Consider the following 18,362-nt stretch of genomic DNA (forward strand, 5'->3'; position numbering starts at 1 on the left):
CACCACCACCACCACCTCCAACCCCGCCTTCCGCTTCCCACCCGCCCGCCTGCCTCCCCGCGCCGCCGCCTCCGGATCGCGACCGGACCTCCCTCCTGCGGCGAAGCTTCGCGCGCCAGCCCCGGCCCATGCCCGGCCGTCGGTGACCAGCGCCCCCACGGCCGGCCATGGGCTGCGTGCACGGCCGCCCCACCACCTCCAGCCCCGCGCCCGTCGCCACCTCCTCCCGCCGCCGGGACCATCCCGCGGTCACCCAGCCGCAGCAGGAAGGGGTCGATTCCTCCGACGCCGCCGCAACGGTGCCGCCGGCGGACGCCGCGGCGCCGGACCAGCAGGCGGCCGAGAAGCCCGAGAAGGTCAAGCGGGAGCGGCGGTCGCGGTCGTCACGCTCCGCAGCCGCCGCCGCGGCAGCGGCGCACGCCGAGGTGCGCCTGGGAGGGAGCTTCGCCAACAAGGCGCGCGGCGAGCAGGTCGCCGCCGGCTGGCCCGCCTGGCTCTCCGCCGTCGCCGGCGAGGCCATCGGTGGCTGGACCCCTCGCCGCGCCGACTCCTTCGAGAAGATCGACAAGGTGCGCCCTTTCCTCCGCCTCCCTAGCTCCGTGATCCGTGCAGCGCGAACGCCGAGGTGAAAAAATTGCATTTTTTTTCTCCCCCTCACCCTCTCCCTCTCTTCCTGTCTCTCTCAGATCGGCCAGGGCACGTACAGCAATGTGTACAAGGCGCGGGACTCGCTGAGCGGCAAGATCGTGGCGCTCAAGAAGGTGCGCTTCGACAACCTGGAGCCCGAGAGCGTGCGGTTCATGGCGCGCGAGATCCTCATCCTGCGCCGCCTCGACCACCCCAATGTCATCAAGCTCGACGGGCTCGTCACCTCCCGCATGTCGTGCAGCCTCTACCTCGTCTTCGACTACATGGTCCACGATCTCGCCGGCCTCGCCGCCAGCCCCGACATCAAGTTCACGCTGCCCCAGGTCAAGATCCCATTCCACTGACAGCCTGACACAGCATCGCGCTCAATTATGTGAAATGCGACTGATTGAGAGGTGTTTATATGGGGGCAGGTCAAGTGCTATGTGCATCAGCTGTTGTCAGGGCTCGAGCACTGCCACAACCTGGGAGTGCTACATCGCGACATCAAGGGATCAAATCTGCTTTTGGACAACAACGGTGTGCTGAAGATTGGTGATTTCGGTCTGGCGTCCTTCTTCGACCCCAACCATAAACAGCCAATGACGAGTCGGGTGGTGACACTCTGGTACCGCCCTCCAGAGTTGCTGCTGGGTGCGACGGATTATGGAGTTGGCGTCGACTTGTGGAGTGCAGGATGTATACTGGCTGAATTGCTGGCTGGAAAGCCTATTATGCCTGGACGGACTGAGGTTAGCTACAGAATGCTTCACTGTTGCATTATATTGTCCCTGAAATACCGTCTGGCTATTACTAGCACTCGCCATTTAAGGATTCTGTTTACCAAGGCTGTGAAATTTTCGTTACCAAGAGAATCGTAGTGTATTTTATTTAGTTGTGATCCTGCTGCAGTACTGCACTACTTCTCATGTGGAAGCAAACCTCCGAATTTTCAATTTCTTACCCAAGCTATATTAGTTTTGTTATCTTGTTAGATAATTGAGCAATAGCTTAACCTATTCTAACTCTGGGTGTCATACAAAATGTCCTTGTTGATGAAAATCATATTTCATTTTTTTAGCAAAATCATATAAAAAAATGACCTTTCTGATGATTAAAAAGGACATGTTTTCACCAGGGTTAATAGTTTTACTACAAATGTACTTTCTTGACAATGCAGACCTGTACCTGATTTATTGGAATAAAGAACATATCAGTCATCTGAAAATCTTTATCTGCTTAGTGTCTCTTGCCACCTTTGTTACACGGTAGACCCTGAATCACTTGCCTTTCTTCAGAGCTCTGATGCTGAATTATTGTTCGCACCAAACAATTCAATGAAATAATTTCGAAATGCAACTGTTTTTTTTTTTTTTAAATTCAGACAGTTTAGTGATGGTCATATGTTCAGTCACAATTTTTATTTTCATCCATTGCTTTCCATGATATTTCCTTTTTTGATTGGGTGTCTGTCTTTCAGGTGGAACAGCTGCATAAAATTTTTAAGCTATGTGGCTCTCCGACGGAAGAATATTGGAAAAAATCAAAGTTGCCTCATGCAACTATATTTAAGCCTCAACAGCCATATAAAAGGCGAATAGCGGATACATTCAAAGATTTCCCTCAAACAGCAATTCGACTGATTGAGACACTACTTGCAATTGATCCAGCTGATCGGTTAACAGCAACTTCTGCATTAAACAGTGACGTAAGTTGTCTGAGTTCTTATCATTCTGTTCTTATTTTCTTTACCAGAGAAAACACCGACTTTGCTTTATGGATTAATTACCTTCCCTGATGTCATTAACGACAGCATACTAGTTCACCAGGAATATTAGCACCCAATGGTTGACGGTAATAACCACTTTGGTTTCTCAAATCGATTTTCAGAAGAGATTAGATAGAAGCTAGTTTAGTGCTCCATGTTAGTCCTTGAAAAAAATGTTCCTTTTTCCAGATTTTCATAGGGTTATCGATAGTTCAATTTTTACTGGACATAGAAGTATACGACTTGTTGGCCACTTTGGTTTCTCAAATCGAATTTTGGAACGGATTATAGACAAGCTAGTTAACAGGTCATTACTTTATGTTAGTCCTTGAAAAAAAGGTGTTCATTGTTTCCAGATTTCTAGAGGACAACAATAGTTCAATTTTTACGGGACATGGAAGTATAATGACTTGTAGCCATAACAACTTAAAATTGTTACCTATGTATTGATCAAGATATTTCTGTTTAGTTAAACCACCTTGATTCTTAAAATTTAGTTCAGATTTATGAAGGCCCCTTGGTACCTGAGTCCAAATGTTATTCCTTTTAAATACAATATTACTGGTCTTATTTGAATTTATGTCAGTAATTTATGCGTTGTTACTGTGAACAATTCTTTTCAAAAGCAAGACCCTTACTTTCACTATACATGCAGTTCTTTGCAACAGAGCCTTATGCGTGTGAACCATCAAGTCTGCCCCAATACCCACCAAGCAAAGAGATGGATGCGAAACGAAGAGACGAACAAGCTAGACGGTTTGTTGCCCTAACACTCACAATTTTCCATCTATGTTTTGCATTTGTTGTTCTGGATGCTCTATATTGTCATCTATGCAAAACAATGCGTAGTGATATGAAATCTGTAGTTGATACTTTGCCTACATCCGCATGTTCCATGTGCCATAAAACTTGTGGCAACAGTGCTCATGCTGATGACCGGAAGACAAAACATGACAAAAATGTGTTCAGCTTACGAAAATTTTATTTCTTGTCTCAAAAGTAACTTTGGTCCACTGCTAGGACATGTTCCGATCTAGGAGTATACTAAAGTGGGAGTCTTGGCTGTCGTGCCAAGATTCCAGGATTTCTTGGAACTTGTTGAGAATAATGCTTAGACATCATCATGGAATACTGGTTACACATCATGATGAGTCATGAAACAATTTGTCCTCCCGTCTTTTCTGTTGTATATTGTCCTTGTTAGATGCAGTTGTCTTACTACACTTTACCTTAACATTCTGGTTGCTCTTTGGCTGACTGGCTTATTTATTGGATGGACAACAGCTTAAGGGCTGCTGGTGGTAGAGCTAATGGAGATGGAACAAGGAAAACAAGGACACGGGATCGGCCTAGGGCTGTTCCAGCTCCAGAGGCAAACGCCGAACTGCAAGCAAATATTGATGTATGTTAATTCCTTATTTTTTGAGGGTTCATTGGCATGAACCTGTTTGCATAGCATCTGGAAGGGTGCCAAATTTAGTCTGATGGCTAACATAATTCTCTTTTTATCTACAGAAAAGAAGGTTAATAACTCATGCAAATGCGAAGAGCAAGAGTGAGAAGTTCCCACCACCGCACCAGGATGGTGCGCTTGGATTTCCCTTGGGCTGTTCGAATCACATGGAACCTTCATTTGAGCCCCCAGACCCTTCCTTCAGCACCATATTTCCTTATGACAAAAGTGCAGTGCCTACCTGGTCCGGACCATTGGCAGACTCTGCAGCTAGCAACCAGAAGCGGAAACACCCAGCAACTGCCCGTGCTAGATGATACATCATGTCATGCTTAGTGCAGATCAAGTCTTCAATACCCCCAAAAAGGAAAAATACTTTGCAGTGGTTCCAACAAACTGGGATATCTTATTCGGAATGAGCTACAACAATGAATTGTTTTTTTTTTTCTCGGATCCATTCATGTAAGGATTTTTTTTTTTTTTTTCCGAACATCGGTCAATGTATAGGCTGGAGAGGGAGCTGGATTAGTCAATTATGTACATTAGGTTCTCTTTTCCATTCTTACAAGCAGCAACATGTCATGTTAGATTAATTAGTTTGAGTGAGGAATGGAACTGTTAGGTCAACTTAGCAAGTCATCACTCTACATAGATTACTTCCAATCAATTGAATATTTTTTTACCTGCTATTTTGTCAGTAAGTTACATCATCAGTTTTCCTTTGTTTCATCTACAAGATCTTCAAACAGAATCAAAAGCGTCGCAAAACTCAAATGCTTTCTGCTGTTATGTTCTACAGCCCAGATCTGACATTTGACAAGTTCTACGCCAGAAATGTTGTAATCTGTGTGCTACAAGCGCGGCCTAATGCGTGGCCGAAGGTTGTATGTATCTCCTTGAGTCTTCTAATATGGCGATGGAAAATTTTCGCAGCTTTCTTGCAGCAAGACGCCGTTTTGGGGGCGAATTCCTTGGGGCCGCACGAAGTCCGGGTCGATCCTGCTGTCCACTTCGTCCTGCAGCTCGTGGAAGACCCAGGAGTAGCTGCCAAGGCTTCCGTCACCCTCTGAGCTGTATGGATCACACAACACGCCATGTCTCCTGGACCAGGGAAGCTCGGTCAGATCTGTACCGGTATATGACAGTTACACAGTGCTTAGTTGCAAAGCACACATGAAATGAAAAGGTTAGGATAATTTGGTCAATTTGTGTACTAGTCATTTGGTCAAGTAAGAATTACATTCAGGCCCCCTTTGGAACAAAGAAAAAAAATGGAGGAATTAGAGGATTGGAATACTATAGGAAAATTTCCTATGAACCCTTTTGAAACAAAGGATTTGGTTCCTAGGAATCCTATGGAATTGGCTTGTTTCATAGGAATTTTGGAATTTCCTTTGTGTCACTCTCTCTCATCGAATTCTTGTGTTTTTCTGGCACTCCATCCAAACGTCTTATGTTTTCCAATACAGAGTATTCAAAATGTCAAGGCATTCTATTCCTAGTTTTTTGTATTCTTGAGTTTTTAGAATCCTGCGTTCTAAAGAGGCCGAAATTTTGACTTGTCGGGAAGTGAGAATTATTTTTTTAGGACGGGGAGTAATTAACGCGCGTCACACTCTGCAGTGTGGCATGCACAGGTTCCCCAATGCGTGGAGTAATTGATTGCGAAAGAATGTAATTTGTTTCATGAGTAATCAATAAAGCTCTCTCCTTTTTCGCAAAAAAAAAAACTATTTGTTATCCCTATTAGTCAGTCTTTTTGGATCCCAATTAAATAATTTTAGTTGATCATTAATTATTGTAATCCTAATAGGATCCTAACAGACCCTTACAATGGGCAGGTGGAGTTTTGCTAACACTACCTCCGTCCTGAAAAAAATACAACTATGTGTTACATGCCACGAAAAGCGATTCACGTTTGACCAAGTTTTTAATAAATAATATTCACAGTTATGTTTTTAAATTAATTTATTATAAAAATACATTTCATAATTAATCTGATATTATTTATTTGATATTATAAATATGGATATTTTTTATCTATAATTGGTCAGACTTATAAGGTACCAAAATGTGATGATGTGTTAGAATTGCATTCTTTTGAGTACCAAGGCAGTTGAACTGTTTTTTTTTTCTCGAATACGCAAAAGATTTGCGTACCATTCTAATTAAGAAGAAAAGGGGTTTAACCATACACACGACACGCTTCTAATAAGCGCCCTAGGAGGTCTTACAGTTTAACTGGACCTGCCTAGTAGACTGTTTCAAACTTGGATATTACATAAAAGTAAACAACCGAACTACGAGCCACGCAGTAACCAACGTAGCTGTGTGTCTCCGCTAATGGCCGCGCGACTCTGCTCCGTCATCCGAGAAGAGCCTTGTACCAATCGTAGCAGTGGCCGCCGGGAACAGCTTGTCCAGTGCTTCCACTTCGCTCGACGTCCAGTTCCTTGCGAAAAAATCGCCGTAAGCTCTCTTGGACGCGGATGAGATTGGACTTGCCGGCGGTGCAAAGCCCATCTTCCGCATGAGGAGCACCTCACCCCGCTTGGAGATCGGAATGTGCGCCAGCGGCTGAGCGGCAATCCGTCTGCTCCGCTTTGGCATGGGTTGCCCTCTGGTTGGCACCTTCTGCCTGGGTGGGCTGGCGATCAGAGGCGGCATTCGCTCGAGCTGCACCTCCTCAGTGAACCGTGCGAGCCGTCGTGCAGCCTCGCGTGGTGTGGGCGTCGCGTCGCTGGGGGTGGTGCAACCCTCTACGACGCCGGGTGCTCCCGCTCGTGGTGGCGTGAGTTGTGCCGTCCCCTGCCCTGGCGACGTCAGTGACAGGTCTGTCGTCCACTGAGCAGTCGCCGTCGGGGAACAGGTGTCCGCCACCGGTGCCTCAACCTCCTGCGGGGCTGTCGTAGTAGACAGACACTCAGGTGTTGCTGCTCTCATTGGCTGGCTCATGACGAGCGAGGCGGCGAGCTCCTCCAGCATCGGGTCAAAAGAGATGACCAATGCGGGGGGGCCCGCCCTCGCGCATAGCTCCATCGCCACCGGATCTGGCTCGGGGAAGCTTAGTGCAGCAGTATAAGTAGGTGCCTTGCCAGCGTGGTCGTCAGGCGCACCCGTGCCGATCTCCTTCGGCTTATTCATCCGTCGCCGCTGTTGTCGTCGTCTCCCACCGGCGCCTCCCACGGCCCCCGGTGCGGTATCCCTCGCACCGCCGCGCGGCGCGTGCTGGGAGGACGTAGGGTCGACGCGAGCAGAATACCGAGGCAGGTCGGCACCCACCGCCGCTGAGGTCGAAGCAGTCCTTCGCCTGCAGTCCTTGACGATGTGCCCGAATCCACGACAACGCAGGCAACGCCGTGGCAACCGACAAGTCGCTACTCGGTGCGAGTAGGAGAGGCAGTTGAAGCATCTGCCGTGAAGCTCTGCCGGGATCTTCTTGTCCTGTGGGAGTTGCCCCTAGCTGGGGCGCGGCTCCGTCGAGGCAGCAGTATTAGATCCAGAGACCTGCTGGGGGAGAATTTCCCGCCACCCATCGGTGTTGGGGGCGGAGATCCGTCCACGACGGCCGAGGCATTGGTGGGCAGGGACACGGCCGTCCACTGGCCGCACAGGCAAGCCGTTCACCAGCTGCGAGCGTGGTCGGCTGCACTTCCTCCGCCTACGGCCATGTCCCTGACGGCCCCGCTCAGCAGCAGCACAGCCACGCAAAGGCCCTGCTCCGCGGCGCCCCAAAGCTACGGCTGAACGAGTGTGGCGGCGCACGGGGGACGGTGAGGCCGGCATCGCCGGGCGACGAGCGGCCTCCAGGTATGTCGCGGGTTCGTCGTCATCGGTGTCCTCATCGTCGTCGTCCGCCCACCGCCGGCTCTTCGAACGCCCTCCCGAAGAGCATCCGTGGAAGAACGGTGCCGTGGCCGGCGAGAGGGAGGAGCCTGAGGCGCCCAGCGACGCCGTGACGGTACCCCCGGGCCTAGCCGTGGCTGCGGTATTGCTCGCATCCATCCCCAGCGGTGGAGGGGACGCAGCGTCATAGGTGACCCCCTCGGGCGGCAGCGGCGCGGCCGTGGTGGTTGCCGTGGCAGCGTCCTCGTCCCCGGGAGGCGCTCGCACGGTCCCCGCAGGAGGAGGCGGCGGTGGACCGGCCGTTGCAGTGGCGGTCACGGTGGCTGCCTCCGGGGTCAGTGTCGGTGGCGGCGCAGGTGGCCGCGGAGGGGCCGTGGATCCCGCAAGGGTGGGCTCGACGCCGGTGGTGGCTGCTGCAGTGGTGCCCGACATCATCGTCGGCGTGGATGTAGTGGCGACGGAGCCCGACCTCGACGGCTGCGGCAGCGTGGAGGGCCGCGGAGGGGCCGAAGCGCCGGATCCAGTGGGAATGGGCTCGGATCCGTCGTCGGCAGCGGCGGCGGCAGTTCCCGACGCCGACATCCGCACGGGCGGCCACGGATCCCGCGGAGGCGCCAGAACGCCAGATCCGGCCGCATCCTTGGTGGGGAGGATAGGGGAGGAGGTGGGGGAGGAGGAGGGGGAGGGGGAGGGGAGGGCAGGGGGTGCTGACGCCTAGGAGGCGGCCGACGTTGTTGGGCCGGGCGTTCATTCATTGACAGCTGGTCGTGTAGTTAATTGGGTGGCACGTCCGTTGGGTAGGTTCCGCAGGCTGCCTCGATGGCTCGATCGTGGGCCAAAGCAGTTGGGAACGTACGGCTGCCATGCGTGTTCCGGTAATGAAGGAGACGGAGCAACGACGGTCCTAGTCCTAGCTTGTGCTTCGTCTTCGGTTGAGGCCACCGGGGACCGGGGTGCTATGCCGGTGTCCAGGCCCACCTGCCACGGACCCAAGTGCAGGAGGAAACCAACTACAGAGGACTAGAGGAGACTTGTGTGTCGGGTCGGGCAGATGCGTTCTCACCGCCCTAGAGGCTGGAAGGCTGGAGAGACGCTGCCGGTTCGCCATAGGGCATTCACGCGTCGCCGGCAGGCAGGGCCATCAGGCCATGGTTTGCTACAATTTTTTATAATTTAGTCCTTTTTTTTAAAGTTTCTCACAAATAGACCCCTAGTAGAAAGAATTCAGAAAATAGACTCTTAGCTCGGCACCATTGATGCTGGCGCCGAGCTAACACGTCTCGGCGCCAGAGTCCCTGGCGTCGAGGTCCTAGGCTCGGTGGATGATATGACAGGGAGCTCGGCGTCGTAGATTTTGGCGCCGAGCTCGGCGCCTACCTATGGGCCCCGCGCCTCTCTTCCTCTCCCTCTCTCGCCCTAGCAGAGCCAAGCCGAGGTTCGTCGCTGTCCGCGCCCGCGCCTCCACCGGCCGCCCTCGCCCGCGCAGCGCCGCGCCCGCGCCCCGAGGCCGCCTAGCGCCACCGTGGCCGCCCCGCGCCGCGCCGCGGCCATCGCCCCTCCGCCCGTGCCCCAGTCCCCTCGCCGGTTCCTGCTCCTACGCCGTGCCCTCTCCTCGCCTTGGCCTCGCCCCGCCTTGCCGCCCTCCACCGCCGGCCACGGCCGCCATGCCTCCCGCGCCCGTCGAGCCGGACTCGCCGCGCGGAGCCCCGGGCATCCCGCGCCCGCCGCGCGCCACCGCTGTCATCGGCCGCGGCACTGCCGACCCCGCCACCTACAGCGGCCGGCCGTGCCACCGCCGGCCCGGATCGTCGGCTTGACCCATGCCCATCGTCCGCTGCAACTCCGTCGACGTCCGCGGATCAGTCATTGGAAAGGTAAAAATTATGAATATGCAATGTACCTACTTAGTTGGCATTTGTTATTTACTAGTTAATGTGATGACTCAGGTAGTTGATTTAGTTAGTGATCTAGTGAGATATATATGTAGATAGATAGAAACATAGATACATAGGTATATAGATATAGTTAGATAGCTACTTAGATATGTAGTTACATATGATCTAGCTATTTAGTGAGTACACTATATATATATACGTAGTTATTATCTTATTTACTTAGTTTGTAGTTAGAAAGTACTTGTTAAGTACTATCTATCGTCCAATTTGGACTAAATGACATGTGTTTCGTTACGTGTTTAAACTAGATGGACAACCTAGTGACCATATATCATGGAGACACCGTTGAAAGCGATCGCTATGGATATGTTGAGTTTGTTGACATGCAAAACGTGCCTGTGCTATTCAATGATAGGCCTTCATTTAGTAAGATGGTTGCAAGGGCTCAGGAGGAGCTGCATTGCCTTGGAGATGATGGCATTGCAGTTGATGGTGTACTGCACCTAGGTTGTCCTCCCAACATCTTCAGGCGAATGATCTCAATTGGTTGTGCGGATCAATGGAAAAACTATGTGAGATCGACTATGAAGAGACAGCTGCAATGTTTGGACGTGGTTGTGCGTCGGGTGTTAGTTGATCCCATCTCCCATGGGTTTACCCCAGCAATGGATCAGCAGGCACACATCGACGCCCCTGTTCCAGAACCTTATCTGTATGTGGAGATTGCACCTACGGTTCCCGATGCTCAATCTACCCTGAATGTGGTAGTTGGAGATGGTTGTCAGACTCATGTTTCCGTAGCAGATCTTCCTTATGAGATTCCTTTGACACAGAATCATCCGAGTAAGTATCTTAACCGTATGGTTTTTGGGAGCTTACCACGTTCCTTACATCTATTTCTTTTATTCTTTCCTCATTTCTCTACTTATCTTGCAGGAGATATTCCTGAGAATATGGATGTGTCCCCTGTTGCTGCGCAAGTAAACTTTGGAGATGGATTCCGTGGCTCCAATAGTGTTGAAATTATGCATGAATCAGAGCCATATGAGATGGCTAGGGCTCTTGATTCTAATGATGATCGCCCTGTTAGAGAGCTGACGGAGAGTGATGTTGAGATGATGAGGCGTATCTTTCTCGGCCGCCGTGATCCTAGAGTTCCCGAGTTCAGCGATCTTGCTCATTCCGATCAGACATTTGCAGAAGGACGTGATGATGAGCTCCTAGAAGCTCCTGAGGCTAGTCCTAACATGGTAATTGAGAATGGGAGGGTGTTCAATGATCTCCCTGCTTTGAAGAGGTGGTTGTAGGCTTTTGCAGTGATACGAAAGAGACCTTATAAGGTATTGCATTCATATGTAGAGCACCGTTACACAGTTGTGTGTGACAAAGAACGCTGCCCATGAAGGGTTTGTGCAAGGAAGCAACAGGTAACTGGAAAATGGAAGATCACAAAAGTTATCGGGCCACACAATTGTGCTAACCATGAGCTGACACTGAGGCATCAGCAGTTGACATCTACCCTCATTGCCAAGCGGTTGATGGGAATTTTGCAAGGAGAATCCAATATGAAGGTGAGGACAATTATCAGGACCGTTGAGGCATTGTATGGAGGTTATGTGATAACTTATGGTAAAGCATGGAGGGCTAAGCAGCGAGCGTGGAAGATGATATATGGGGACTGGGAGGATGGGTATGAGCAACTGCCAGTTCTTTTCAATGCAATCAAAGCGGTGAATCCAGGCATGCATTATGAGTACATCCCAAAACCAAATGCATGGAAGGATGGGAGGTAGATATTCTTCTGTGCTTTCTGGTGCTTCCCTCAGTGTGTCGAGGCCTTTAGGCAGTGTCGTCCCGTCTTCTCCATTGATGGTACGTTCTTGATTGGCAAATACCAGGGCACACTTCTTATAGCCATATCCCGTGACGCGAACAACAAGTTGGTTCCTTTGGCATTTACTTTGGTTGAGAAGGAGAATAATGACAGTTGGGGATGGTTCTTGAGGCTAGTCCGGATACACATGGTTGGGCCTGGTAGGGAGGTTGGCGTCATATCTGATAGGCATCAGGGCATACTTAATGCCGTGCGAGAGCAGATAGAGGGGTATGCACCTTTGCACCATCGTTGGTGTACTTGGCACCTTGCCGAAAATCTACTCCGGAAGGATGGTGTGAAGGGTAACTTTGATCTGTTCCAGGAGGTTGCTCGACAGCTTAAGGACAAGTACTTTAAGAAAAAGTTGGAGCAGGTTAGAACCGCATCAAATGCAGAAGGTAGACAATGGCTCACAGGTTTGATGAGGGATTTGGAGAAATGGACTAGAGCCGGTGGATGGAGGAACGAGTCTTAGTGCAGCAACATGGTAGAGTCATTCAATAAGTTACTATTAGGGATACGTGGTATGCCCGTGAATGCAATCGTTCAATTCACCTTCTATAAGCTTGTTGCCTGGTTCAACGATAGACACGCCCATGCATTGCAGTTGCGGAGTGATGGAGAGATATGGGCTCTGAAACCAAAGGCACACCTAGAGAAGGTAAGAGAAAGGGCTGGCACACATGAGGTTACATGCTTTGACCACGCCACAGGGACTTATTAGGTCGAGCATAGGGGCGGTACAACGTCTGACGGCGAGGTCCGAGAGTCGAGGATACATGTGGTTGTCCTCCAAGATTTCAAGTGCACTTGTGGTAAACCAAGGCAGTACCACTTTCTATGTTCTCATTTGGTGGCAGCAGCTAGGCATCGCAACTATAATATCGAGAGGAGGATACCTCACGAGTTCAGCGTCGACACGCTTGTGCACACATGGAGCCCCTGCTTCGTGCCTTTCTGGGACCCTAGAGAGTGGTCTCCATATGATGGGCTGAAGTACATTGTGGATCTAGCTTACCGTTGGAACAAGCGTGGATTAAGGTAGAGGACGAGGCACAGGATGGTTATGGATCAGATACCCGGAAGAACGAGGTGTGGGAGAGGAACTCCATTTGTTACTGACCCCGGGCAGTACGAGTGTGGCAAGTGCGGTAGACTTGACCACAATCCACGAAGTTGCCATTGGCAGATTAGTGAGGTGCGACTATTGGTTCATTTTATTATTTTATATTTGTCGTCTTCATTTAATTAATTATGCATGTCTCTTTTTATGCTTGTATTTGTGTCAATTACTTATACATTTCTAAGTTCATGCTTCATTGTATATTGAAATTCTAATTCATTCACTTTTTTCTAGGATGGCGTAATTCCACCTGCTCGACCCGACGTACGAGGCGACCCACCGAGGACGTCTCATAGCGCTGGGTAGGTAATAATCTATAAGTTTTGTTCAAAATTTGGTGAGCGTACATGTGTTCGTGAAGTAACAGGAGACTATGTTTTATTCGATGCAGGACCTTCCGCTCCTTCGTCCTAGAACCCACAGTGGATTCTTGGACATGCGGTACGACGATAGGTATACTCCTTTCCTGCAAAGAGCTGGCCTAGATGTCATCTCTTTTCAGGTTCGTTGTGGGTTGCCCAAGTCCACTCAGCGGCCATAACTGCGTTGGTTGACAGGTATTAAATTGAAGCATTGCCTCCATTCATGGCCATTTGTTCATGCGATTGACTTTTTGATAATTAATATTGCTTTGTCTTAAATATAGGTGGCGGTCGGAGACTCACAGCTTCCACCTACCTTTCGGGGATATAACAGTCATGCTCCAGGACTATTAGAAGATGCTAGGCCTAAGGATTCACGGCAACCCAATCACCGGGCAGTGCAGGTCAGAGGGCTGGAGAGCACGAGTGGAGGCCTTCCTTGGGCGTGAGCTTGGCGAGCAAGTGGCTCGCACTTCTAGAGTTCCCATCTCCTGGCTATGGGAAGAGTTCGCACAGTGCCCCGAGGAGGCAGATGAGGAGACAGTTGGGTACTACTGTAGGGCGTGGATCCTACACCTGTTTGCCTGTGTTCTCTTCCCCGACGCCATGGGTGACAGTGCATCCTGGATGTAGATCCACTGCCTCAGTGACTGGGACCAGGCGTGTCACTACAGCTGGGGCTCTATAGTCTTGTGTTTTCTATACCGGTAGCTATGCGAGGGGTGTCATCGGTCTTCGTCTAACCCGTCACTTGGTGGATGCGTGTACCTGTTACAGCTGTGGATGTGGGCTCGTCTTCTAGTTGGCCGTCCTGAGGTTCTAGCTCGTTGTGAGTGGTTCCAAGGTCAACCTCCAAGTCGGCAGCCGACGTGGGCGTACCTTTGGGACCAGGCCAGGGTTCTATACGCGAGGTTAGACCGGGCATACATTGAGTTCGCCAACGAGCTAGACATGCTGACGGTGTCTAGTGTAAGTAAATTTTATTTCCCATGCTGTTTTGAAAAGGATTAGTATACCATCTAACATCTTATTTGGACATGTTGCAGGTGGAGTGGGAGCCGTACGGTGGAGAGGACGCACTTCCTTTTCAGCTAAGCAACGTTTATGGGGTCGACGACGACTTCTATAGGATGAGGTGCCCTCTAATCTGCTTCTATGCTGTCGAGTTCCACCTGCCAGATAGGGTTGCACGCCAATTTGGAGTGAGACAGCTTTGGCCTACGGCTCTGTTCTCGACTGGCGTTGACTTATACAAGTAAGTGTTTTGATATTTCAAATGTCTCATGATGATGGTCCATTTCTATTAATATGGTGACATGTACATGGATTCAAGTAACGATGACATACGTGCATGTTGGATCGTCAGAGGAACAAGAAGATTTTTGACTGGGAGAGGCACCACCAGTCCTTCGTTGAGGAATGGGAGGAGATGCACGACAATGTGGACGACAATAACGAGCCGCACACGAACCGTGAGTTCAGGCGGTACCAAGCTTGGTACCAGCGTGCGACACGTTGTAGGTTGAGGGTACAGTGGACCGAAGTTGGCTACGCCGACATCGAGTCCTCCGACGATGAAGACACGACGTACGACCAGTCGACTCGTGCAGGAAGGCAGGTGGAGGCAGGACCGATCTTGGACAGAGTGGTAAGCAATTGCCTTATTTTTGTACGTTAAGTTGCATAACAATACATTAGGTGTTCTTGGACCGACATTAGAAGTTATCTATTGTAGTTAGTGCCACCTTCAAGCCGTATCACCCTTATAATACGTTAGATTCTTATACAAAAGAAAACAAAACCTATTGCTATCTGTTCAGAAGTATTATTACTGAGAACTTTGTTGCAGGGCAATACACTTGAATGCTCAGTTGAAGAGATTGAGTGCGTTCGGCCGAGAGTCAATGACGACTACATACTTGGCTTCCTGGACGTAAGATTAAAAATATTCTTTCAAACATATCATTAATATGTTAGATTCTTTTAGTTAACATAGTTTTGTACAACAGAGGCTGTCATGTCGTCTACGCCGTGCGGGTGGTCGTTGTGGTTGCAGGATAGACACGACGTAAGACGTGTATGTTCCTTCCATAGGCAGAGGAGGCTTGGGTTCCTCTAGTCAAGTAGCTACATGGGACGGGGTCGAGGACAAGGAAGACGACGACGACGACGTGGACAAGAGGCATGAGGAGCTTGGCCCCTCTCAGCTCCATGATTCTCCCTCGACTCATCCTACACCGCCTCTAGGCACTAGCCGACACCGTCCACGTGACCCTTACACTCCAGGTACGAGCGCTCTCGGTCACAAGGGTAAGGGCAAGAGTAGGAGGCAGTGAGGGATGTGGTAGTTGTTAGTATGCACTATTATGGATTTTGTATTTACTTTTCTATAACTATTTGGGACTATATGGACATTGTGGACTATTTGGACTGTGCATGACATATTATGTTGGTTGTGATGTTCGTTGTGGTTGCATTTTGCTCCTTGGATGATTAAATGTTTGGAATATATAATGATGTCTCTGTTTGTAACTGTGGATGCTCCTAAAACAAGGAAAACTCTTGCGAATTTTTTCTGTGAAACAATAATCATACTACACTGTTAAAAAGGCACAAATGTAGTACACAGATTAACTATAAATTTATTAGAAAGTGTATAATTCAAACGTATCGTACATATGCTTTGTAGATGAATCTAGGGTTACCAAGCAACGGTGAATGATTCTATGCTTTTTAGATAATAAAAATAGACTTTTTAGATACAGGGACAACAACGATTTATCACATCACTGACATAGTACTGGCATGCAAGGAAGCACAACTCCACTCTATCTCCACCATCCATCTTATGACTGTTTAATCCAAGGGTTGAGGTGAAGAGGCACATGGATCGCTGACATGACACATTGAGAGGCCTCCATTCCTCCTCTCAACCTATAAATAATCACTCACTCCCTCTCATTCACACACACAATAAGGAAGAAGAACACTCCTCAACATTTTCTTTTGTTGCAGTACCAATGTCTGGAGGGTTGTCCAGAGGGAGAGAAAAGGGGAAGGGAACTACCTAGGGGTGGGAGGGTCCTCTTGGTCCCAATTTCTTTGAGGAAGCTCTTTATGAGAGGTTCCCAGTTGAGAGCAAAAGTGATTTCACCAAAGAGGCACCACTGAGAGGATACGATGAAAGGAAAGAAGAGTGGCCAAAATGCATGCATGGTGAGAACTGTCTAGTGTAGATGTTCACCGAGGGAATAGATGGAGGTCGTTGTTTCTTCAAATGTCCGCGAGCATGGGTAATTGCTATTACTATTTGTTTCTTCAATATGTTTCTCTTGTATATAACTTATACGACATACTTATTGTAGTCTTCCTTGGCCGAAGAAAACTATGGGTTTAGTAGGTGGGTCGATCCTCGACCTATTTATCCGCATGCGGAGTACATCTACTACCTACAGGACCGTATCTTCGATCTAGAAAGGGAAGTTAGCAGCGGTTACAAGGACGACGGATAGGACGACAACAACAATGATGCCGATTCACAGGAGGCACTCTACAATGATCCATAGTGCACCTGCCCTAACCACAAGAACAAGGGGCCTCCCCCGTCACCCCCGCCACCACCATCACCAACAACGAGAGGCTACTATGGAGAAGGTGCAACACAATTTGCTATGTGGCCACACTACTAGGATGACTTTATCTTTTTCATATACCACATCTATATGTTTGTTGTTTGGTTTAATTACCTAAGGCATGTTAGGTTTAGTCGAAGGAAACTCTGTACCCAGGTTCGGTACATGTAGTCACATGCCATTTCATGTGTTTCGTATGTTGATTTATATAATGCCGTACGTCGTTAGGTTTTTTTGCAGCACGTGTTCACATTTCAATACGTCCGTATCATTAAGCGGAATATTAAGACCATAAATAATAAAAACAACCACATAATGAAAAGTTCAATACTATGCCACCTTACACAACATATTAATACTAGAAGTACGTGCCAACAGTAGACATAGGGGCAAATGCACTTCTAAATCCTCAGTCTAAAACGTACTGAGTAAGCAACTCATCATCCGAGTACCAGTCCTCTACCACAACCTTGTTGCTGTGGCTATGCCCACCTGCGTTGCTCTGATCTGCCTGTCGCCTGTAGTAAGCGGCCTCCGCTTCATCTGCGGCCACTACGGCCTGAGTGAAGAACATGTCGTCATCCTCCTCCACCTGTAAGCCCACCTCTACTAGAGCGATGAGGTCGCTTAGTCTGCCAGTGTCATCCTCAGTCTTTTTCGCCTGCATGCCCGCCTCTGCTAGAGCGATGAGCTCGCTCAGTCTGCCAGTGTCGTCCTCAGCCTCCTGCGCCTGCATGCCCGCCTCTGCTAGAGCAATGAGCTCACTCAGTCTGCCAGTGTCGTCCTCATCCTCGTCCCCCTCATCAGACAACACAATCGGTGATTGAACGGTGCGACCAGCTCATGATCTATGCTCATCTAACTTCTTCTCCTCATACCTTGCACGAGCCACCTCTGCGGCATGTTCCTCGCTGCAACCAATCCCTTCATGTATAAAATGCAATCAGTTAGCAACGCGATTATATTACATTTAAAATCAGGCAACGAAAAAAAGGCTTTCAAGCACTCACTGGCACATAATGTAGCAACATGCTCGTTCAAGACCTGCATCTGTACTTTTGTCTCCTCCCTTGCCTCATTCCTTGCCATCTCCTCCTCTAACATCATCCGCCTCTCCAATCCCCATTTGTTAAGCCCAACATCGATCGGGTTACAAATACCGCGCTGTCTAGTAAACTCATGTATCTTTTCTTTGTGATGTTTAACAAATAGGTTGACGTAGTCAGGTCCATATCCCCTCTTCCATGCAATTAGTTGCCTCTTCTTCAGTTCATCCAAGAACTTAGCTTGACCATCATAACATTCCCATCTGCATTTCCTAGTGCTCTGTTCAAAAGAAATATTATATCATATATGTCTTAGCAAAAGAAACAAAATACGATTTCATGTTTACCACAAAAATAATGAACCTCATCATACTCAATCATATGGCTGCAATAATGATCTATTCCAAGCTCCGAAGGGACTAGGCCATAGTTGGATTTAACACCACATTCGCATATGACAGAAGGTGCTTTGTAGATTACCCTTTCTTTCTTCTTTTCTTTAACCCTCTGCGGTTCTTCCGGCCATTGGTTCTTAGGACCATACAACCACTCCTTGAAACGACACTTTGCCATTGAAAACACCTAAATAATGAGACATTAGTACATGAACACATATAGCTCAAGATTTCAACACATACACTTTACACTTACTTCATGCTTGTTTGGACACACAAACTCCAACGTATTCTCAGGGTTTATCACAGCTCGATCTCCGTAATCGCACAGAGGAGGTT

The 18,362-nt window shown here is 49.0% G+C and overlaps 2 protein-coding genes across 2 annotated transcripts; both read left to right on the forward strand.

Annotated features, from left to right (window-relative positions):
• Positions 1–4,601, forward strand: LOC136542771 (probable serine/threonine-protein kinase At1g54610). The gene is made up of 7 exons (XM_066535367.1): positions 1–569; positions 687–971; positions 1,062–1,379; positions 2,108–2,335; positions 3,051–3,151; positions 3,680–3,797; positions 3,911–4,601. The coding sequence occupies exons 1-7, from the start codon at positions 168–170 to the stop codon at positions 4,163–4,165; spliced, it is 1,707 nt and encodes a 568-aa protein (XP_066391464.1). The 5' UTR covers positions 1–167; the 3' UTR covers positions 4,166–4,601.
• A 4,472-nt stretch (positions 4,602–9,073) lies between these two features.
• Positions 9,074–9,511, forward strand: LOC136544649 (uncharacterized). The gene has a single exon (XM_066536735.1). The coding sequence runs from the start codon at positions 9,074–9,076 to the stop codon at positions 9,509–9,511; it is 438 nt and encodes a 145-aa protein (XP_066392832.1).
• Positions 9,512–18,362: the final 8,851 nt, after the last annotated feature.

Source organism: Miscanthus floridulus, chromosome 3, assembly GCF_019320115.1.
Source record: "Miscanthus floridulus cultivar M001 chromosome 3, ASM1932011v1, whole genome shotgun sequence".
Taxonomy (NCBI): Eukaryota; Viridiplantae; Streptophyta; class Magnoliopsida; order Poales; family Poaceae; genus Miscanthus; species Miscanthus floridulus.